The sequence below is a fragment of the Nicotiana tomentosiformis genome, chromosome 4, assembly GCF_000390325.3.
Source record: "Nicotiana tomentosiformis chromosome 4, ASM39032v3, whole genome shotgun sequence".
NCBI lineage: Eukaryota > Viridiplantae > Streptophyta > Magnoliopsida > Solanales > Solanaceae > Nicotiana > Nicotiana tomentosiformis.
In genome coordinates, this window is record NC_090815.1 from 91,990,277 (window position 1) to 92,014,280 (window position 24,004).

A 24,004-nucleotide genomic window follows, 5' to 3' on the forward strand; every position below is an offset into this window, starting at 1 on the left:
AAGATCCGACCTCTAGATCCACACCCGTGTCGGACACCCGCACCCGTGTCCAGACAACTTAGGTTTGGTGTCTTCAGAACTATGAGCCAAACTTAGACCAATAAAACTTAACTCACAGAATTACTGGTGAAATAACATATTTCTATGAACCAATAATTCTTATTCTAAGTCGGAGATTTTATTAGTCACATTTCGACCCTCACAATTTTGTTGTTCAACGCGGTTTTGCACCACTAGGTCATGCGCGTGCCTGGTTATTCATGAGAGCTCTAGAGATTAGGCCAAAATCTCATAAGAGCGGCCCACTCCACTCTCATATAGGTGAATTCATCAAGTGTATACTTCTTTTAAATATACTATCCATAAGGAATATGAATTCATTAAGAGTTATAACTCAGCCTCTCAATTAGTAGCAATCAAGCACTCTCTTTTAGTGCTTCAGTGCCAATATCGACTTGTTATTACACATATGAACCTACTTCATGGGATCTCCAATCACATATGTTGGGTTACCATCTCTATTGACAACATGTCAGTCTTAACTCCATCTCTTCTGAGGTTTGAAGAATTAATTTTCTTCCTATAGGTTTAGTTAGAGGATCGGCCAAATTTATCTCTGACTTCACATAGTCAATGGAAATTATTCCATCTCTCAACAGTTGTTTTATGACATCATTTCTCAATTTTATGTGTCTACTTTTACAATTATAAGATTTATTCTTTGCAATAGCTATTGTCGCTTGACAATCACAATGCATAGACACGGGAGGCAATACGTCCTTTATTAAAGGGATATTAGCTCAGAAATTTCTTAGCCACTCAGCCTCAGAATCAGCCAACTCCAGAGCTACAAACTCTGATTTCATAGTCGATCTAACAATGATCGTTTGTTTAGCTGATTTCCACAATATTGCACCACCACCAAGGGTGAATACATAATCACTAGTGGATTTTGTCTCATCTGAATTAGAGATCCAATTTGCATCACTGTATCCTTCTAAAGTAGAAGATAATCCACTATATAGGATACCACAATTCATAGTTCCTCTCAAATATTTTATTAGTCTAGCTAATGCAGACCAATGCTCGTTGTTGGGACTATGAATATATTTACTCAATCTACACACAACATAGGCTATATTAGGTCTTATAAAATTCATTAAATACATTAGACTCCCAATAATCTGAGCATATTTATACTGAGCAACTGGGTCACCGTTATTCTTTTCAACTGAAAGTTAGCATCAAAAGGAGTGCTCACTGGTGTAACATTAAAATATTCAAACTTCTTAAGAAGTCTCTCAACAAAATATTCTTGTGACAACATCATGCCATCTTCACTCTTTATAACTTTAACTCCCAATATCATATTTACTTCACCCAGATCTTTCATATCAAAATTAGCAGACAAAAATAATTTTATACGTTGCACAATATTTAAACTTGTACCAAATATATGCATGTCATCAACATATAGATATATTATCACATAATCATTGTCTACCACTTTAGTATAAACATATTTATCCACCTCAACTGAAGAAAAATTGTCTCTCAGTAAGACTTGTTCAAATTTGGCATACCGCTGCTTAGGAGAGCTTGTTTAATGCCATAAAGAGATTTAATTAATTTACAAACTTTATTTTCTTGTCCAGGAATAACACAGCCTTCAGGTTGAACCATATAAATCTCTTCTTCTAAATCACCATTTTAAAAAATTATTTTGACATCCATTTGATGGATAAAAAGCTTACAGATTGAAGCTAAGGCAACTAAAATTCGAATAGAAGAAATTCTAGTCTCTGCTGCAAATGTATCAAAATAATCTATATTTTATTTTTGAGAAAACTTTTTTGCTACTAACCGAGCTTTATATTTATCTAAAGATCCATCAGGATTAAATTTCCTTTTGAAAATTTATTTACAACCAATAGGTTTTGCTCCAGGAGGTAAATCAGTTAAAATTCATGTTTTATTTTTCAAAATAGAGTCGATTTCAACTTTTATTGCCTCTTCCAATAATTAGCTTCTGAAGAAGATATAGCTTCAAAATAATTTGATGGTTCATTATCAACAAGAAAAGTTTGAAAATCATTCCCATAAGAAAAATATTCTTTTCTAGACCTTTTGCTCCTTCTCAATTCCTCGTTAGAGGTAATTTCATTATTTGTTTCAACATGTGTATGAGAAATTTTATTAGGATAAATATATTGAAAGAACTCAGCATTCTTTATCTCAATTATAGTATTGCAATCAAGCACATCACTTTTTAAAACAAGAAATCTGTATGCAACACTATGTTCAGCATATCCAATAAGCATGCAATCAGCAGTTTTAGAACCTATTTTTCTCTTTTTAGGTTCAGGCAAAAGAACTTTAGCAAGGCATCCCCACACTTTTAAATATTTCAAGTTAGGTTTATAACCCTTACACAATTCATACATAGTTTTGCCAGTTCTTCTATGTGGTATTTTATTCTGTAAGTGACAAGCAGATAATATAGCTTCACCTCACAAATTATCAGGAGCATTAGAACTAATTAATATGGAGTTCATCATCTCTTTCAATGTTCTATTTTTCCTTTCAGTTACTCCATTTGACTCGGGTAAATAAGGCGGAATTACTTCATGAATAATTCCATTCTTTTCACAAAAATTATTTAAAGATAATTATTCTCCACTTCTATCTGATCCAATTCTCTTGATTTTTCTACTAAGTTGATTTTCAACCTCAGTTTTATAAGAAATAAAAGCATTAAAAGTATCATCTTTGTTTCTAAGAAAATACAACTTAGTAAATCTAGAAAAATCATCAATAAAAGTCACATAATATCTTTTACCACCTCTAGTCATAGTCTGCTTTAAATCGCTTAAATCAGTGTGAATCAAGGATAATAATTCAGTTTCTCTATTTATAGAAAAATAAGTCTTTCTAGTACTTTTAGCTTCATCACATATTTCACACTTGTTAATATTAATTGAGTCTAAATCAGATATTAATCCTAGAGACTGCATTTTCTTTATATACGCGACATTAACATGTCCTAGTCTAGCATACCATAAAGAAACAGATTCAACCATATAGGCAGAAGAAGATGCATTTTCATTGCTAGTATCAGAAATATTAAGAATAAATAAACCATGGTTACAATATCCATTACCCACAAAAATATTATTTTTGGTCAGTACGACCTCATCATTTTCAAAGAAAACCTTCACTCCAACTTTTTCTAATAATCCCACAGAAACCAAATTGGTTTGGATATTAGGTATATGCAACACATCACTCAATGCTTGAGTTTTACCAGATGTGAGTTTGAGAAGAATTTTTTCTTTCCCAAGAACGCGAGTTGTTCTTGAGTCACCAAGATAAATAGTTTTTTCTCCTTCCTCAACTTGGGTGTACGACAAAAATTTATTTTTGCTTGCACAAATGTGCCTAGTAGCACCAGAGTCTATCACTCAATCTCTCACATTGGTCACATTATTTATTTGGAAAATGACCGCAACAACTATATTATCCGCTTTAGTCAAATTTAATTTTGACTTAGCGAGATTATCATTTATCCTAACTCTCTTGCATTGAGGTGCATTTTTCTCGAAGATTTTAATATTAGCATTAGATATGTAACCATGTCTATTCACATACCTGTATTTTGACATTAGTGTCTGCCAAAGTTGTGGATGCAATAACGTATTTGCAACACCATGGATATCTGGCAGGACAGGTGGACCAGTAGCGACGGAGACAACACCAAAAATGGTAGCACCAACAAAAATTTTCGTAGTAGTATTACTTGCCATAGTTTCTTAGATTGTAGGAAAATATCACCGAAAATAACGATAATACTGCAATAATATTATTTGTGAGCAGATACACGAATTGGCTTGAGTCGTGCTAGGCACTATCCTAAGAAACTATTTCAACAATGTGAAATGTTTTCCCAGGATTAAACAAGTCTACCTCTATTTATTTAGAGGATACAGGAATCAGCAAAATTAAATAATAAATCCAACAGGTTTAGAAAATTGGAGAGAATAATTAATAATAATAGGTAATGATTGTAGGAAGAAAGTAATGATTAGCAAGATGAATTCTTGGTTGATAATTAAATGAGTATGATGGCTAATCCACAACCTATTTATAGGTAAGTAGGTAGGTTGCATGTATGACAAGTGTGGAGACACTTTTAACACTTGTCCAAATATATTAGTCCACTTGGCTTCAATATTAACAAGTGTACCTAGTCTTCCATGCATGAAGACTTGCATAGCCACTTGTCAACGCCCTTCGACACTTGGTTTTAAGGCTTCATGCAAGAAGCCTCTTGAAAAATAGGACACTTGTAAAATAAAAAGACACATAGCTATTTTAAAATTTTGAAAATACTCCCACAAAAACTGGTGCACAATCTAGAATTTAGATTAAAGCATTGCAATGGATAAAGAACCTGCAATGATAATATATAATGTAGTTTGGAACATAAAAGCTGAATGAGAAAGATTATTTGGAGAGAGAGAGAAGTGTAAATAACTGTAAATGCATATAAATGAAATATATTATTGTTGTTGGACGAATACTTGCATTTTTGGCTTTCTGTTACCTTTTCAATGCCAAACCAAATCTTTTGTAATATATGCTCTGTAGTTTCCGTTTGATTTGAAGAAGTATTTTAACAACCACAAATTTAAAAAGTCCTCTCTTTCTCTTGAACGGCGTGTCAAGTCAAATTGTGTCATATAAATTAAAAACAATTTAGCTGTTTGGCCAAAAAAAAAATTTTTGGGCCCAAAGTATTTCTTTTCCCAAAATTATTGTGTTTGACTAAGCTTCTAAAAAGAAAAAAAAAAGTGATTTTGAAAAAAACCATAAGCAGTTTTTGAAAAGCTGAAAGTAATTTTTCCCCGAAAATACTTTTCTAAAAAATACTTTTGAAAAAATACGCATAAAATCACTTTTTAAAAACTTGATCAAACACTAATTGTTAATCAAAAGTGCTAGTCAAATTAATTAACAAAACACAAACTGTTTCTCGCCAAAAATACCTTTTTTTAATAGTACTCCTCAAAATAAGCAGATTTTAGAATCACGGGCTATAACTCATTTTTGCAAAGAAGTCCTGCTGACATCCACCAAACACCAAATTGAGTCAAGCAAGTTTGACCCACTTTTAGACTTACCCAAACACTCTCCTAAGCATGTGTGGTCTGGATTACATTATCAAATTAATATAATAATTACTCCATCCGTTTCAATTTATGTGAACATATTTCATTTTTAGTCCGTGTCAAAAGAATGATCTCTTTCCTTATTTGGAAACAATTTACCTTTATGCAATGATTTATAGCCACACAAAATATATGTGCCTCATTTTACACCACAAGTTCAAAAATCTTCTTTTTTTTCTTAAACTCCGTGTTCAATCAAATGGGTTCACATAAATTGAAACAGAGAGAGTATATCAATTCATTAATCATATTAATTTTCGATCATTGTACAAAAAATTAACTTTTTGTTTCAATACACAAATGCTACTACTTCATTAGACCAAACAATGTATTACATATATTTGGTTTCCTATGTTGTTATACCTTTATTGCTAATTGTAATGTTTTATCATACAACTTGCAACTTGCAAATCGATCATGGTGTAATTTGCAAAATCTGACAAAATACTCGAAGAGAAGGAGGTGAATTATAGCAGTTTGCTAGCACATTACTTTGGTAACACTTGAAATATTTGTTGATACTTAAAATGGTCATGAATTGCAAATGGGGATGTACACGGAGTACTCTTTCTAGTCGGGCTTCGACTGCATAACCAAGCCAAAAGAGCTTGTTTTCCAGGAAGGCCAAGCAAATCTGCATTCCACAAAACTCAGAATGTGTCTAACCAGAAAAGCAATAGAACAAATATTAGTCGCAGACGATCCACCATTTTCATGGCTTACTAGCCAAATCACTTGAAATAAAAGCATAAACCCGAGCCAGCAAAATTAGCATGATAACAGAACAACTAGAAACTAAAATATCACACTGCTCACAAGATTGGGTATAACTTGGGAAAAGAAACTGATCTCTAATTGAAATATAAATCGACTGATCTCTCATTAAAATAGAAATCATTAGATGGAAGTTGACAAGAGAGGATATAAAAGCTCACCAAGCTTAGAGACACTTCTTGTGGACAATTGAGGGACCAAATCATCATATGTGCCCTTTGTTATACACATCTGCATGGGAAGTTGACAAGAGAGGATATAAAAGAGTTAAAAATTGAACGATTGACTGATCTTGAAGTAAAGCAAACAGAAACTAACTTGTTTGAAACTGCAGAGGGAAGTGCTTTGATCCCCCAATCCAGGCGTTGTACTTCCTCTCAGGTGGTGCAACCACATTGATCTTTATGCTGCTTGGAGCGAGAGCAGTGATTTCCTTGCTCATACGATCTATTATGCCTGGAAACATAGTTGATCCACCACTAAGAACAGTGCTTGCAAATAAATCTTTCCTAATACCAACATCGCATCTCATGATTGAGTTGTAAACTTTTTCATGAATTCCTGTCGCTTCCATTCCAACCAACGATGGCTGGAAGAGGACCTCGGGTTAACGGAACCTCTCAGCCCCAATTTTAATGACTTGTCCATCAGGAAGCTCATAGCCCCTCTCAAATGATATTGAGCTATCTTTTCCCAATTTTGTGGTTACTGTTGGCAGGCAAAGGGGTTCTGTTCCCAACATACAATGTGGCAAAAAAGACCAACCCAATGGGGTATGGGAGGTTCCATCAGTATGATGATTCAGGAAGTCCGGCATAGGACGTAAGTGGCAGGGAGAAGTTCACACCAACATCAAACAAAATAGTTTTATAGAACAGATTTTATCTTATAAATCCTTTTAGCTTGATGACTTCCCTTAAAATCTAATGAATAACTCTCCCAGCGATCAATGGTCCCATCAGTCTGACTTTTCCCTTGCAAAATCACTTGTGAGCCAGTACACAAACAAATATTTAATGTTCTTTTAGTGAAGACATACAGATAATCAGGGCCAATTATCATTTCAGGTACACCGCAAAGCATTCCATGTTGTCAGAAAGGTCTCATCTTCCTTCACTTTGTGAGGCAGTTAAACAGTGTCGTGAAACAACCAATGCACATTCTTATTTTTAAACCACTTTCTGCGTACACACTACCCTCCCCAGACCCCACTAGTGGGATTATACTGGGTTGTTGTTTTCATGGTCAACAAAATTTTAGATCAGAACTACATGAAATCATCAAACCAAGTGTCAAACTGAATCTAGAATAAAGATTAGTTAACCAGTTACACAACAAATAGTTGAGCAGCCAATAATAAGAGCCAAGCACATAACCAATATGATCAACAGACTGCAAGTGAAACAGAGACAAATTGAAGCTTACCTTTATGAAATCGCAACCACTTCTTATTGCTAGTTCAGTGTTGAGAGTGTTGAGAGAAACATAGACTTTTCCTGGTAAACAGAAAGTGCCAGAAAACGGGGAGAAGAAAAGGCTAACCAATAGATAGCGGATCTATATTTCGGTATTGCATACAGATAAACGCATATATGGTTGGGTATAAAAACTGAATAATAAGGGGAGAGACGAACTCATGATTGTTGCTCTTGGACCATTTTTTGTTTTTCTGGTATTGAAAATGCCATTAACATTTCATTTCAGTTAGATTAGGCTTCAACAAATTTTGGCCTGAAATACATAAAAGAAACTGACAAGAAAAAGAAACATTTCAGAACACATCCATGTTTAGCTCAATTGCAACAGTAGAGGCCGGCGATCCTCCTAATGTCTCCCTCCATTTAACACCAAAGATGAACATAGACTTGTAAACTTCAAAAGTAACATCACAAAAGTTAGTGGAAGAATCTCTTTCGACATCTAGCTGATCCCAGCTCCTCATATTCAGCTTTGGTGACGCACATTGCATCAAAATCAGGACTTGATGCCAAGAGTGATCCTCCACGCCAAACGCCTAGTATAGGATCTTCTTGAGTCGTAATCTTTAAACGGTATTTATCTGGGACAAGTGGCTGAAGGTCCATTTCTAGTCTTTGAGCAAAATGAGGGAATAGAGTAGTGCCTCCCGTCAAAATGATGCTCTCATAGAGAAGAGGTTGAAGATGAGAATGGCAGGAACTGATAGCTCTAACAATGCACTCTGCAAGTCCAGCCTGATTCAGTCCCAAGTCAGCTGGACGAAACATCATCTCTGGGACGAGGAACCGCTCATTTGTCAACCCAAATTCATTTTTTGTCAAATCAATTCTTCTTGATGCATCGTTGCTCCGCAGCTTATCCGTTTGTTCTCCTGCTGTTACTTGCTGCTTCGTAGCTGCTTCATCATTATACAAAGACAGGTATCTCTTTGCTTCTTCAGGATCTTTTAGAAAACCCTTAGTATGTGTAATACCATCAGGAAGCACATAAGTGCACCTAAACAAATTGTCATTTCCCGGTTTCCTAGCAATCTGCAAGTCCCTGGCAACATCCAAAGACACAAAGCAGAGTTTCTCTTTTACATCATCCATAAGGAAATTCTCGTCCATCAAATTAACGCTCCTGTAACTCACTAACTCCTTCATGAAATTGCTCAAAGCTTTCCCACCAAGATCAAGCCTTTTGACTCCATAATTCAATGTGAAATTCTGAAACACGGGTGAGGCATGAGTAAACGAAAATCCACAGTCCACAACTAAGCTGCATTGGGCTTTAGACACAATCCCATAAGGGCGACGAGATGCCTCATAGAGATGGACCAAAGAGGGGGAATCCGAAACATAGAGAGCCTTAAAATTGAAATCTTCGAAGACGATTTCATCAAGGGAGCGTTGTATTGAAGGGAGATTGAAAAGGGGTTCAGTGAGGAGGAGAGAGGATTGGGAAGGAGTGATGTTGAGGAGGTTGGAGAAGATATGGGACCAAAGGGAGGACTGGAGGTCCGGGTTGATAAGGTAACCGCGGTCGAAAGGGCGGCGGACAGTGGCGGAAGTAAGGTCCACGTCAGAGGAAAGGAGCTGATCCGCCATAAGCCATTTCTTGGAAGAGAGTGGACGCCCAGTGCTGTTTGGGACAATAGCTGTTGGGTCTCTTTCGCCACCTATTCCAGCCTTGATTAGGCCCGCGCCATTGTCCAACACTACAACGTTATTCATTTTGGCTCTACCTTTTGAATACCAAACCAAATCTTTTTGTAATATATGCCAAAATTATCTATGGGAGTAGGTCAATTTTTCCCCCCAATTCCTCAATCTCCATTAATTCAGTCTTCATGTATGACAACTTTCAATCTCAGGCTCGGTACATTCACTATCGGCAACATCATAGACTTCCGATTTCTCTTGAAGTTCAGTGATTCTAGCCAGTAACTAAAGTCTATTAGTGTTGAACCTGAGACGAAAGAGTAAAGCGGAAACCATAAGCAATAGATGGTCAAGCAGTAAACTAGGACTTTATAACGATGACATGATAGGGGCTTGGTAATAAACATTTCAAGATCTCTCTTCCTATGTTCCAATAACTATGGTAAAAACTTCTTAACTCTATTGGGAAAAAAAATGAAAAATAGGAAAGCAACTTGCAAGAAACACAGAGCAAACTTACCGACAGTTGGATTTCATCACTATATACTAACATCTTTTGTTGAGTTTTCTGTAGAGTTTTCTTCTCACATCTTTTGTTTGAGAGAGTTAGGGTTCATGAATTGGGGGAACTCGTGGGTTTAGCTTTTTACTGCTGCATTTTGTTAATTTTTTAACAGTCACATTTAGTATTTAACCTTGGGAAAATACATAACTCAACTATGACCATATTTTTAACTACACAAATTCGCTTGACACATGTATATTTTATTAAAATCAATTTTTTCTTAATCTTTCCCTTATTTTTCTTTTCTTTTTTCTTTTTTTCTTTTCCTTTCTCCTTTTCTCTTAAATAAATTGATTCATATATAATTAATATAGTCTTCTTTCTTCTTTCATGGATGAAACGATTTGTATACATGAAATAATTCCTAAAAACTCAAACTTGTTAAAAGTCTAATTTGCTGTTATTCTTGGCTTGAGGCCTTTAAATGACTATTGTGGTGGAAGACTTTTAGATGGTGAATATCACTAGTGATTATGGGCGGCGTAAAAATTGTGGTCACCAGAATTTCAAGGACTCCATTTTTTTCGGCGCGAAAAAACTTTCCGATGACTAATTTTTTTGTCCAGATCTGAGTGCGTTTGCTTTATATATGTATAATTTTTTCTTGAAGTGTGATTTATGTGTGGGAGGAAGATAAAAAGAAAGAAAGAAAGAATATAAGCTGAAAAATGGTGGTCGTCGGAATTTTTAAGGACTCCATTTTTTCCGGTAACAGATTTTTATTATTCAAATCTGATGGTTTTTTGCTTTATATATGTATAATTTTTTCTTGAAAGTGTGTGGGAGGAAGAGAAAAAGAAAGAAAGAAAGAAAGAATATAGGTGGTCGTCAAAATTTTAAGGACTCCATTTTTTTGGCGTGAATTTTTTTCCGATGACAGAATATTTTGTCCAGACGTCGTCGGTGTATGTTGTGTTCGAATGAACCTCAAGTAAAGAAGAGAAGAAAAGAATATTATAGAAATAGGCAAAGAAAAAGAAAAGAAAAGGTAAGAAAATATATTTTTAATTAAAAAAATCGACTCCTCATTCTCTTTGAGAGAGTGGAATACACACACACTGCCACATAAGCCTTTAGGGTGGAAATAATTCTACTCTAAAATAGTTTAGGGGATAATATGACCCCCCTCCTCCCCCCCCCCCCCCTCCCCCAAAGTAAAAATACACACACATCCACATAAGCCTTTAGGGTGGAAATAATTCTACTCTAAAATAGTTTAGGGGGGTAATAGGACACCCCTAAAGTAAAAGTGTGTAGTTGGAAATATGATTATAGTTCAAGGGGTACTTATGAATTTTTTCATTTTAAAAAAATGTGTTATTAGAGAGAAACTATTTTTTTCTGTTTCTCCAAAACTGCTTCTGCTTCTACTCAAAAGCATTTTTTTCCTTTTAAAAGTTTGGCCAAACACTACAACTTTGAGAGAAAAAAATTTGAAAAAAAAAAAGTGATTTTGAATTTGAATAAGCTTGGCCAAACAAGCTATTAGTCTGTTTGGTTTGAATTACATGCATAGGCGGATTTGAAACTTATGAGTTTAGTATTCTAATTCTTTTAAGTTACTCGGTTCTATATTAATAGTTTGTGCATAATTCAATAAATTTTTAAGACAAATACATAGCTTGGACAAAAATTACTGGATTCAGTCCAATTCATATCCGAAGGGCTAGCTTCGCCCCTGATTACATTAACTGATTATTATAATAATTAAACCAATTCAATAATCATATTAATGTTCGGTCATCGTACAATTACAGTTTCAGTACACATTTGAGTAAATTTCACTTTACTCCTTAACCTTTTAGGGTGAGGAAACGATACCCTCTCACCTTTTAAAATGGAAAGCGAACCCTCTTTAATCCAAAAACAAACAATAAAAATGAAAAAGGACCTTGCCGGAATTTTAAAAATGTCATTTTAATCCATTGTTTGGAGGAAACTTTAAGGATTAAGACAGTACAACTAAATGTTTCCTCCAAAAATTTGTTTAAAAAGTACAAATTGTTATCCTATATAGTATCAATAATTGTATATGATTAGTATTAGTCACAGTAGTCGCTCTGCTTTCCTCTATCATTTGCAACACAATCATGCTATCAACTGCCTAGATTAAGTATTTCTTTTCCTATTCACCATCCCCTACATGTACGATTTGTGGCCATTGTATAACTCGTTGCCACTATTAAGTTTAGAATTTTAATCATGACCAATATCCATAAAGAAGTCTTGACTAATGTTATATTAGTGTATGTAGATTCTGGTGAGCAACAACATTCCTGAAAGGAATGAAGATCCACTCAAAGGATATGTATCTTGAACTATTGCCTCACATGTAACTCACCTGCAAATCCAGAAATAAGTGTATGCAGATTCTGTAATACGGGAGATTCAAAGCAGAAGGGAAACACAACATAATGGGAGACAATTTGAGTGGGAAACACAACATAATGGGAGACAATTTGAAGTGCTGCTCCTTTCCCCAATAAAGCATGGAGCATGGAAGCACTCCCTCGATAAATTAATCCAGCCCATCAAATGGAGACAATTTGAAGTGCTGCTCCTTTCTTCAACAAAGCATGGAGCATGGAAGCACCCCCTGAATTTATTAAATCCAACCAATCTCTCATGAAGAAATTAGAGGCACCTTTCTTGAATCAAATATCAGTAAAATATTGTATGCATCTATCAAAGACAAATCTACAACGGCTCTCAAATCTCGCCTATAAGAAGACTGGCAAACTCAATGATTAAACACGCAACTACACAAACTGGTTCTAAACCTTTCTAGTTCTTAGTACAAATACTGTATTCTTGAGTCTACAAGTATCATAAAAGATAAGAAGAGATAGAACACAAAAAGAGAGTTGTGTCAACATTACAAAAGCTATTATCGCTGAATATCGTTGATGGTGAGCGAACCAAAACCATCACCATTATAACCTATTATCAAAGATCTAAGAAAATCCTTGTGACCCAAGGGAAACTGGATGTAAGTACCTCACAGGTACTGAACTAGTATAAAAAATGTTATATCATGTTATCTTTCAGTTTGCTTGGTTTATTTCTCTTTAACTGTTCACTGTGCAGAATCTAGTCGACTAAACTCATATTTAGTCAACTAAATTTTAATCGACCACAATTCACCCCCCTCCCCCGTGTACTTTCAGTTGGTATCAGAGTAAGGCTCACAAACTTTGCTTAACAGCTAGTGAGAAAAAGATCATGGAATCAAACACAGTCGTCGGTGCATTATTTCAAGAGGGAACCTCTAAGGTACGACCTCCATATTTCAACGAACAACACTTTTCTAACTGGAAAGTTTGGATGGAAACATACACTATGCCATATGACATCAAAGTTTGGTGTGTGATCAAAAAGGGAAAATCTTCCAATTTCGCCAAAGAAAAATGAGAATGGTCAAGTCATAGTATCAATTTTATCCACTTGACTTAGATGATTACACTGATGAACAAGTTATTGTCATAACTGTGAATGCCAAAGAAAAAAATCTTATGTATAATGCTATCAGTGGAGAAGAGTATGAAAAGATTTCAAGTTGTGAAACTGCTAAGGAAATGTGAGATAATTTGGAGGTCACATATGAAGGAACCAACAAGGTGAAAGAAACAAGGATCAATCTTCTAGTTCGTGACTATGAACTATTTCAAATGAAAGATAAGGAATCAGTAGAGGAAATGTTCTCCAGGTTCAGCAGAATCCTTGGAGATCTAAAATCTCTTAGTAGACCAATCAAAAGCAGAGAACAGGTCAGAAAAATTCTTAGAAGTCTACCCATAATTTGGCAGCCCAAGGTTATTACTCTAGAATGTCAGGACCTTGACAAAATGTCCTATGATGAACTTAGAGGTGATCTAATTGCCTTTGAAAAAACTCACTTGGACTGGCAAATTCAACAAGAAAAGAAGAAAATGGTTGCTTTTAAAGCAGCTGTGGCTGAACAAGAAAATGAATAAGAAGAGGAAAGAGGAGAACAGGATGAAAATATAGCCATGCTCTCCCAAGTTGTAACAAGCATGATGAGGAAAAACAGAAATAGCAGGAGAGGTAGATCAAACTTCAGAAAAGGAAGGACGAATAATGAAAACGATAAAAATGATGGAAGATGCTACGAATGTGGAAAATATGGACACATTCAAACTGATTGTCCCGAACTGAAGAAAAAGCTCAGTAGGAACTTTCAAAAGAAGAAGTCTTTTGGAGCTGGAGTGATGAAGAAGAATCTGACCATAAAAAAATTACAAATATATATTTCATGGTCATAAAATAAGATAGCAATAAGGACTCGGGTGAGCTTGGGCTCATGGAAGACAAAGGGGCAGACGAGGAAGAAGACTCAGGTGAACTTTGTCTTATGGCGGACGAGGGAACCAATGAGGTACGTCTTCCTACATGTCCCAACTGTTATGAACTCCAAGAATTTGTTGATATTTCCCTTGCAGATATTGAAAGAGTTTTAAATGAACTCAGAAAAATCCAAAGAGAAAAGAAAGACTGGGCCTTGAAGCTGGAAGTTTATAAAATTTAGCATGACATGCTTCAAGATGAAGTTAATGAACTTCAACTGAATGGATTACAAAAATTCACAAGTCATAATTATGTCAAATCAAATCAGAATGTTCCTAATACATCTTTGATTAGAACTATAAACTCTCAGGGATGCTCTTATTGTGGTAAAAATGTTCACAACACTAACCAGTGCAGGAACAGAATCAGAGTAGAAAGGGATTCTAAAAATTCAAAAAATCCGTCGTGTTTTTATTGTGGAAAACCTAATCACACTTTTTACCGTTGCAAGATCAAGGACAATAGGAGATGGGTCTGGCTACCTAAATTCTCTAGTCAAGCTAACACTCAGAAATCTAACCATTCAGGACCCATGCAGGCTTGGGTACCTAAACACAAGTAATTTTGTTTTGCAGGAGTACCACAAGAAGAATCGAAAAGGAAAATGATTTCTTGACAGCGCGTGTTCCAGACATATGACTGGTGACAAACAATTATTCAAAACTATCACCAAACTAGATGGAGGAGCAGTTACATTTGGAGATAAATCAAAAGGAAATGTAATTGGAGTTGGAAAAGTTCATCTCAGCTCAACATGTGATGTAGATAAAGTATATCTGGTTGATGAACTTGGTTACAATCTTCTCAGCATTAGTCAACTATGTGACAATGACTATGAGGTTCGTTTCAAAAAACATGGTTGGTTTATTGAAAATGAATCAGGTAAAGTTATTCTCTCTGGAAATAGGAAAAAAATGTTTATACTATCAGTAACTTAGACAGTGTTGGTAATTAAATTTATCTAGCTTCCATTCTTGATGACCCTTGCGTATGGCATAGAAAACTTGGTCATGCCAGCATGCATACTATTCATAAACTTTTTGAAAACGATCTTGTCATTGGTCTTCCAAAACTAGACTTTTCAACAGATCAAATTTGTGATGCATGTCAACTAGAAAAATAAACCAAATCCTCTTTTAAAGTCAAAAACATTATTTCCACTACAAAACCTCTTCAACTACTGCATATGGATCTTTTTGGACCTACTAGAACTGCTAGCATAGGTGGTAGAAAGTATGCTTTTGCTATAGTAGATGATTTTTCTAGATTCACCTGGGTTATTTTTCTAAGTCACAAGGATGAAGCTTTAAGAAACTTTAAAGTCTTTTGCAAGAAAGTGCAGCGTGAAAAAGGTTACTACATTTCCTCCATAAGAAGTGATCATGGAGGAGAATTTGAAAGCAAAGCTTTTGAGAACTTCTGCAATAATCAAGGGATCTCTCACATTTCTCTTCCCCAAGATCACCACAACAAAATGGAGTAGTAGAACGTAAAAACAGAACTCTACAAGACATGGCAAGAACCATGATTGTGAAAAATTCTCTCCCACACCACTTCTGGGCAGAAGCCGTAAATACAATATGTCATATCATCAATAGATGCCTTATTCGACCAATACTCAAGAAGACTCCATATGAACTATGGAGAGGGAAAAGATCCAACATCAGTTATTTTTACTCTTTCGGTTGTAAGTGCTTTATTCACAACAATGGAAAAGATAATCTTGGTAAGTTTGATCCCAAAAGCGATGAAGGTATTTTTCTTGGATACTCTCCCTCCAGCAGAGCATATAGAGCTTTTAATAAGCGTACCTTATCCATTGAAGAATCTATATGTGTTGTTTTTGTGGATACTATCCCTCATTTGAAGAATGATTATCTTCCTGAAAATGGAGAAATTTTCATAGTGCCAAAGTCTATCGATACAAGTGAAATTGCCTCTGAAGAAATGGCTGATCAGCAAGATCAGTCGACTGTGCATCTTATAGAAAATCAGGAGTCCACTTTGATCGATCCAACCAATTTTGCTGAAAAAGAGTCTAATTCTGAATTAGTCATCCCAAATAAATGAAAAAGTGAACCTGGATATCCTCATAAACATATCATTGGAGAGCCTCAGGAAGGGATGAAAACTAGAAGATCTCTAAAGCAATCATCAAATATTACTCTCATATCCCAACTTGAACCAAAAAAGGTGGATGAAGCACTTGGTGACAAAAGCTGGATAACTTTAATGAAGGAAGAGCTTGATCAATTTGAGAAAAACAAAGTATGAGAACTCATTCCTAAGCCACCAAATGCATCCATTGTTGGAACAAAATGGGTATTCAGAAATAAGTTGAATGAATCTGGACAAGTTGTGCGAAATAAAGCCAGACTAGTTACTCAAGGTTATCCACAACAAGAAGGGATTGATTATGAGGAGACTTTCGCCCCTGTTGTCAAGTTAGAATCCATTCGCATTCTTAGCTTATGCTGCTCATAAGTGTTTCAGACTATTTCAAATGGATGTGAAAAGTGCCTTCTTGAATGGATTTATTTCTGAGGAAGTTTTTGTTAAGCAACCTCCAGGATTTGTAAATGAATCATTTCCTAATCATGTCTACAAATTATCCAAACGCTTTGTATGGCCTAAAGAAAGCTCCTAGCGCCTGGTATGAAAGGCTAAGTTCATTTTTAGTTGAACATTGATTCGACAGAGGTAATATTGATACTACTCTTTTCATCAAACGATCATCTCTAGGTAACTTAGTTGTACAAATTTATGTAGATGATATTATTTTTGGCAGTACTAACACTATTTTGTGCAAGAATTTCTCAAACATCATGAAAGGAGAATTTGAAATGAGTATGATGGGAGAATTAACTTTCTTCCTTGGACTTCAAATCAAGCAAGTACAGACAAGAATCTTCACTAGTCAAACAAAGTACACGAAAGAACTCATCAAAAAGTTTGGTATGTCTAATGCAAAGGCCATAGGAACACTTATGAGTCCATCGACCACTTTGGATGAAGACAAAAACGGTAAGAGTGTCGATGAAACAATATATCGAGGTATGATTGGCTCATTACTCTATCTTACTACTAGTCTACCAGATATTATGTTTAGTGTTTGCAAATGTGCTAGATATCAGTCAGCTCCTAAAGAGTCTCATTTGACTACTGTTAAACGTATTATCAGAAATTTGATAGGGATAGTCGATTATGGCTTATGGTATAAAAGTTTGGAAAATTTCAATCTCAAAGGTTTTTCAGATGCAGATTTTGTAGGAGATAAACTTGATAAAAAAAGCACAAGTGGAATGTGCCAATTACTTGGAAAATCCCTTATATCCTGGAATAGTAAGAAACAAAGCTCCGTGGCCTTATCTACCACAGAGGCTAAATATTTAGCAGTAGGCAACTGCTGCACACAAGTACTACGGATCATGCATCAACTGTTAGATTGTGATTTATGTATTAATTCTATTTCGATTATGTGTGACAATACTAGTGCAATTTGTTTATCAAAAAACTCTATGCATCATTCTAGGGCTAAGCATATTGAGATCAAGCATCATTTTATACGTGATCATATTGCTAAAGGAGATATTGTGTTAGAATTTGTTAATACTGAAATTAGTTAGCGGATATTCTTACAAAACCTTTGCTTGAAGAAAGATTTTTTTTTCTTCTGAACAAAGTTGGCATTTGTACAATTCCCTTATAACCATGGTTAATGTGACCCATGATTACTTTTATTTATTTACATGTATGTTGGTAGTTTTGCCAAAAGAAAAAAATCTCTTAGTACTTGATTAGTCTTCACACTTATTTATGGTGAACTGACGGTGTAGTTTCAGTTGCCTTTTATACGTCTCTCGAGAAATCGAGGCATCCTTTCTAGTGCTTTTTAACTCATTCTCTCTCGAGTGTATCTCCTATTTTCTCAAAGGAACCAAATCTCTCTTTCTCTCTCTCTCTCTCTCTCTCTCTCTTTCTCTCTCTCTCTCTGTTTTCTTCCACTCATGGCCAAAGCAAAACCCTCTCCCTCCTCTTCCATACCCAGAAGAAGCCACCGATTCAAGAAAATCGAAGATGACCCTGTTGATATCGAATCCTCCGAAAGCACAGATCACTTACTCACTGAAGAAGAATCAAGTGGCTCTCAAGAAGAAATCCTCATATCTCAAAAGAGGGCAGGAAAAAGACCAATGGAGTCCATCCCCAAACAATCCTCTCAGAAAATGAAAAAAACAGAAAGTATAGAGTTTGGTCCTGAATACAAGATGATTTTCTATGGTCCTGAAGAGAGGTTAGAATTGTCGCCTTCAAAGGAAAGTTAATTGTATTTGGTCGCACTGTAAGCTTAAAGTCTATGCAAAACTCTCACTGTGATGTTCTGTCTATTTTTGAAACTCAAAAACTTGTCTCTCCATTTGCTACTGTTGGTGATACTGTCTATAAAGAGCCTGTGCACATGTTTTATGCAAACCTTTTTATGAATGATAAATACGATCTAGAAACCATGGTCTTAAGAACTCACATCATCCTTGATTCTTATCAGTTTGAAAAAATCTTTGCTACAAAGTTTGTTGGATACAATTTTTTTGTGCAACATTTCTAGCCAGATAATTTTGAAGTATCTTTTGATGAGGCCAAAAGTGTTCTGTCTGAAAACCCCCCCCGATATAGGTCCTAAGAACTTGAAGTTTGAACATCGTGTTCTAGCCAATATTATTGCAACCACTTTGCTATCCCGTACGGGTTCTCTGAGTACTTTGTATCTCAGAGATGTATTTGTTCTGTATTGTTTGGTAAATGGTAAAGCTATAAATTGGTTTTTCTGGGTACGTCAATACATGCTTGAAAGTATCAGGGACGTTTCCTCTTCTGCGAGCAGTCTGCCTTATGGTTTACTAGTTTCTCACATCTTGAAAGTCATAAAAGTGGACCTATCTCTCTATGTTCCAAAGATTATCTCCAGCACCTATGACAAGACTGCCTTTGCCATGATGAGGTATACCTTAATTGAGGGAACTTGGTTTAAAAGGGATAAAGCATCAGAGGTCATCCCTACTCAGAGCAGTGGGGGACTAAAATCTGAAGCCAATAAATCCTCTTCTTCAGACCAGTTGATGCTGATACAGCACAACATTACAGGTATCAAGGATTTACTAACCTCTATGCAGGAGCAGGTGGACAAGATCAGAGAAGTAACCAAGGAAACCGGGGCAGGCGTGGCCAAGCTTAGGATCACTCTTCAAGCCACAAGGAGGCAAGGAATCAGGGCCATGCATGATATCTCTGAGAAGCTAACCAAAGTCACCAGGGACATTAGTGCCTTTATGAAAGCTTCTGCACTAAAGTGATCAACACCCTGAAATATTTCTTTGGAAGGCATTGAATGTTTAGGAGGCTTAAGACAATCCTTTTTGCCTTGTGTGATAGTTTAAGACTATCTCTTTTGGTTGTGTCTGGGGTGAGCATTAGTCGACTATGCTCACTATAACTGCTTAGTTGTACAAATTTTATGCTTCTTAGTTAATACTATTACTGCAAGTAGTTTCTCTTGCTTTTTTTTTGATTGATGTCAAAGGGGAGAAGAAAAGAAAAAAAGTTGCAGGTGTGTTACATGTAAGTTACAGGTGAGCTACAGATTCAAAAGTGCTAATTCAAATCAACAACCAGCTTAAAGATAGGGGGAGCACACTTGAAAAGAAAAGAAAAGTATCCATACATTAGTCAAACTCTTTTTAGCTTATTGTCATCATTAAAAAGAGGGAGATTGTTAAGTTTAGAATTTTAATAATGATCAATATCCATAAAGAAGTCTTGACTAATGTTATATTAGTATATGCAGATTCTGGTGAGCAACAACATTGCTGAAAGGAATGAAGATCCACTCAATGGATATGTATCTTGAACTATTGCCTCACATGTAACTCACCTGCAAATCCAGAAATAAGTGTATGCAGATTCTGTAATACGGGAGATTCAAAGCGGAAGGGAAACACAACATAATGGGAGACAATTTGAGTGAAAAACACAACATAATGGGAGACAATTTGAAGTGCTGCTTCTTTCCCCAATAAAGCATGGAGCATGGAAGCACTCCCTCGATAAATTAATCCAGCCCATCAAATGGAGACAATTTGAAGTGCTGCTCCTTTCTTCAACAAAGCATGGAGCATGGAAGAACCCCCTAAATTTATTAAATCCAACCAATCTCTCATGAAGAAATTAGAGGCACCTTTCTTGAATCAAATATCAGTAAAATATTGTATGCATCTATCAAAGACAAATCTACAACGGCTCTCAAATCTCGCCTATAAGAAGACTGGCAAACTCAATGATTAAACACGCAACTACACAAACTGGTTCTAAACCTTTCTAGTTCTTAGTACAAACACTATATTCTTGAGTCTACAAGTGTCATAAAAGATAGGAAGAGATAGAACACAAAAAGAGAGTTGTGTCAACATTACAAAAGCTATTTTCGCTGAATATCGTTGATGGTGAGCGAACCAAAACCATCGCCATTTAACCTATTATCAAAGATCTAAGAAAATCTTTGTGACCCAAGAAAAATTGGATGTAAGTACCTCACCAGTATAAAAATTGTTGTGTCCTGTTATCTTTCAGTTTGCTTGGTTTATTTCTCTTTAACTGTTCACTGTGCAGAATCTAGTCGACTAAACTCATATTTAGTCAACTAAGTTTTAATCGACCACAATTCACCCCCTATTGTACTTTCGGCCACCATTACCACTTCTTCTCATATCCTAACAAAACACCATAAAACCAAATAACATCCATAAGAAAGTATGAATATATTCATAAAGAGCAAAAATAGATTTGTTTACCTTTAGGGAGCAAGAGCCATAGGAAAACCTTCTTGAATGAATACTAGATTTTAAAAGAAAGTTTAGCCTTGACAATATGTAACAGTTATTAGTGTACTAATTCATATTTTTAAAGATATTTCTGTTTGGATGAAAAAATTAATTATTTGTATTAATTATTAGTGTATTGTAAAATGAGAATTTTTTGGAGATGCTTCTCTTTGAAGGAAGAAATTAATCAAATTTTTGTAATATTTAAAGTTTTTGTTAGTCAAGGGATAATAACGACATTTGTAAATTCCGGCAAGAGTTTTTTATTTTATTTTTTGTTGATTTTTGGGTCAAAGGGGGTTCATTTCCCTCTCAAAAGGTGAGGGGATATTGTTTCCCAATCCTAAGAGAGGTTACTGTTCCCATTCAAAAGGTGAGGGGTGTCGTTTCCCTGCCCTAAAAGGTTAAGGGGTAGAGTGAAATTTACTCTTCTTTTCATTGACAAACTCTCGCATTTCTTTTATTAAACTTGTGTTCATGTTGCCCACTTTTACATGCTGAATCAAGAACTAAAACAATTAACACAAAAAGTCATTTTGTGCAAATATATCACGTGTAAATCCGTTGACCACTTAATTTACACGAGCAAAGCTCCGTTCAAAAGAAAATTATATATCTTTATTTCCCAATTTTATTGTCATGGTTGGCGGGCGAAGGGGGGTTCCGTTCCCATTACATTGCGAATTCGTCCCACCTAGGATGGAGGAGGCAACAAATTTACACCAAAATTAAAGAAACTGGTTATACACTATAGGGGTTGTAAGTGTTTGATCTTAAAATACTTACAAGAGATGCTTAGTGCAATTAATCCAAAATTTAATGTGTGCTTAGTGAAGACACTTACACATCTAATCTGAACAAATTAGTATCATATTATCGGAATGGTCTCGTCTTCCTTCATTTGGTTCTTATTTCTTTTTTTAACCGCTTTGATGATCAAAATGGTATACATAATTTCTTCCGACCAGAACATGTTCAACAACATTTGGATCAGATAACCACATGAAATCATCCTACCTAATGTCATATTTAACCTAAAAATTGTAGTTAACCAGTTAGACGAACAAATCATTTAGCAACCAACAACAACAACCCAGTGAAATCCCATTTGTAGGGTCTGGAGAGGGTAGTGTGTACGCAGATCTTATCCCTACCCCAAGAGGTAAAAATACTGTTTCCGAAAGACCCTCGGCTCAAAAAAATATTTAGCAACCAATTAATAATAAATGCAAGTGAAACAGAGATCAACTACACTGAAAACGATCGATCATCAAACAGAATTGAAGCTTACCTTTATGAAATCGCGCCCAACTTATTGCTAATTCAGTTTTGAGAATGTGAGAGAAACAGAGACTTTATCTGGTAAACAAAAAGAGCTAGAAAACGAGGAGAAAAATTAACCAAGGGATGGATTTAGGATTTAAGGTTGTATTTAATTTAATGTATCCGCCTCTGGAGGATCTATATTTTCGGTAGTACAGACAGATAAATTTATATTTTTGGGTATAAAAGCTGAATGAGAAAGAATAATTAGAAGAGAGAAGTGGAAATCCCAAACTCCTACATCCTATTGTTTAGACTAAAATAACGATAAATGCAATTAAAATTGAAATTTTGAATGAAATCATTGTGCTAATTATAGGGATAGTCATTAACAACCCAATAAAATTTTCGTTGTGCCCTAGTAAAGAAGAAATATTCAAACATTTCTAGTATAATACTTTTTGTGCTAGTATATTAGACTTAACCCTGTGTTGGTTCTAATTAAATTAACTGATTATTATAACAATTAAATCAATTTAATAATCAATATCAATGTTCGCCCCTCATACAAAAAATTAAATTTTAGTTTCTGTACATACATGTTACTAGTACTTCAAATTGATCAAATAATTTAACATTTATAAAAGCATACATTTGATAATCAAAGCTATGCCTCAACGTTTCGTCATAAACAATTAGGAAATAATATTTCCTTTCTTGTGGTCAATTGGTGTGGTTCATTACTGATAAGTCATGTGCATTTGTGTTTTGATGATTTAACAAACTTCATATGAGAACCAAATAGAGAACATGATACAAAGCCTCAAAGTGCTCGGAACAACAAGTCACATGTCTGGCACAAGTTCCAATGATATCAGTCAAGGGAACAACAGAGGGAACAAATGACTATCAATTTATTCGGTCACAATACAAGTTAACTCTTTACAGCTATTAAAGCTGCTGCACTGCACACGCAACAGTGCGGCAGTCAATTTTGAAGCATGGTGTGTACTAGATACTTGCTTACATCATCCTAGTGACTTCACTTATATATTACCAACATGAGACAAGGGATTTTACACACTTAAAAACCATAAAATATTAATTCTCTCTCAAGTGTGCATTCGTCTTCATTTACTCCAAGGTTTGAAGAACAAAGCAACGACAGAACAAAGGACCAGATCCCAACACTGAGTTCATCGTGTGTCCTTAGTATTGTTGTATTTTTGTTATTGTTATTCACTTGTAATTCCTACTCAGCTTAGTTAGAAGCATCTCATAGGATATCTTTGTAAACCATAAATCTTGTGTTTGTGTTTGACTAGAGTTAGTCAAAGTGGTGAGTTTTGTAACAGAGTTATTACAAAGAGGCTTGCAATAGAGTTATTGCAAGTAGGTGAGGGATTAAGAGTTTAATTCCAAGGTTACAAAAGGTTGTAATCTAAAGTTGCTCGGTTAGTGATTTTAAAATCCTACGAGTGTAGGTCGTGGTTTTTAATTCCATGAGCTAAAAGTTTTCCACGTAAAATACTGTTTTGCTATTAATTGGGTTGATAATGAGGCGTGTTAGAATTATTTTTGTTGAGTTATATTAGGAGTGTATCATGCTAATTGATCATATTTTCGTTATTAAACAGCTGAACATACCTATTTTTAAGGTGATTGTCGTTACTGTATTCACGAATACATGGCGCGAATACATGTGAATACAGTCGCGTACAGCTGTAACCCCCTATTTTTTAGGCGACTTCTGCTACTGTATTCATGAATACAGTAGCGCGAATACAACGAATACACTACCGTAACAACTGA

At 35.3% G+C, this 24,004-nt stretch overlaps 2 protein-coding genes across 3 annotated transcripts in view; both read right to left on the reverse strand.

The window, feature by feature from the left end:
* The window catches only part of LOC104101586 (actin-7-like), a 177,144-nt gene that overhangs the window by 66,547 nt on the left and 86,593 nt on the right, over positions 1–24,004 (reverse strand). The gene's annotated exons all lie outside the window — the stretch shown is intronic.
* On the reverse strand, positions 7,620–22,334 carry LOC104090944 (actin-related protein 6). Of its 2 annotated transcripts, none has more exons than XM_070200000.1 (2): positions 22,221–22,334; positions 7,620–9,431 (listed from the first exon to the last, which is right to left on the reverse strand). In XM_070200000.1, the coding sequence occupies exon 2, from the start codon at positions 9,194–9,196 to the stop codon at positions 7,898–7,900; it is 1,299 nt and encodes a 432-aa protein (XP_070056101.1). In that variant the 5' UTR covers positions 9,197–9,431; positions 22,221–22,334; the 3' UTR covers positions 7,620–7,897. The 2 variants fall into 2 exon arrangements, with proteins under 2 accessions (XP_070056101.1, XP_009594452.1); XM_009596157.4 differs by lacking the exon at positions 22,221–22,334 and adding an exon at positions 9,645–9,795.

Excerpts from the sequence above, each read along its gene's own strand:
- LOC104090944 (XM_070200000.1), bottom strand. The coding sequence starts at position 9,196 with ATGAATAACGTTGTAGTGTTGGACAATGGCGCGGGCCTAATCAAGGCT.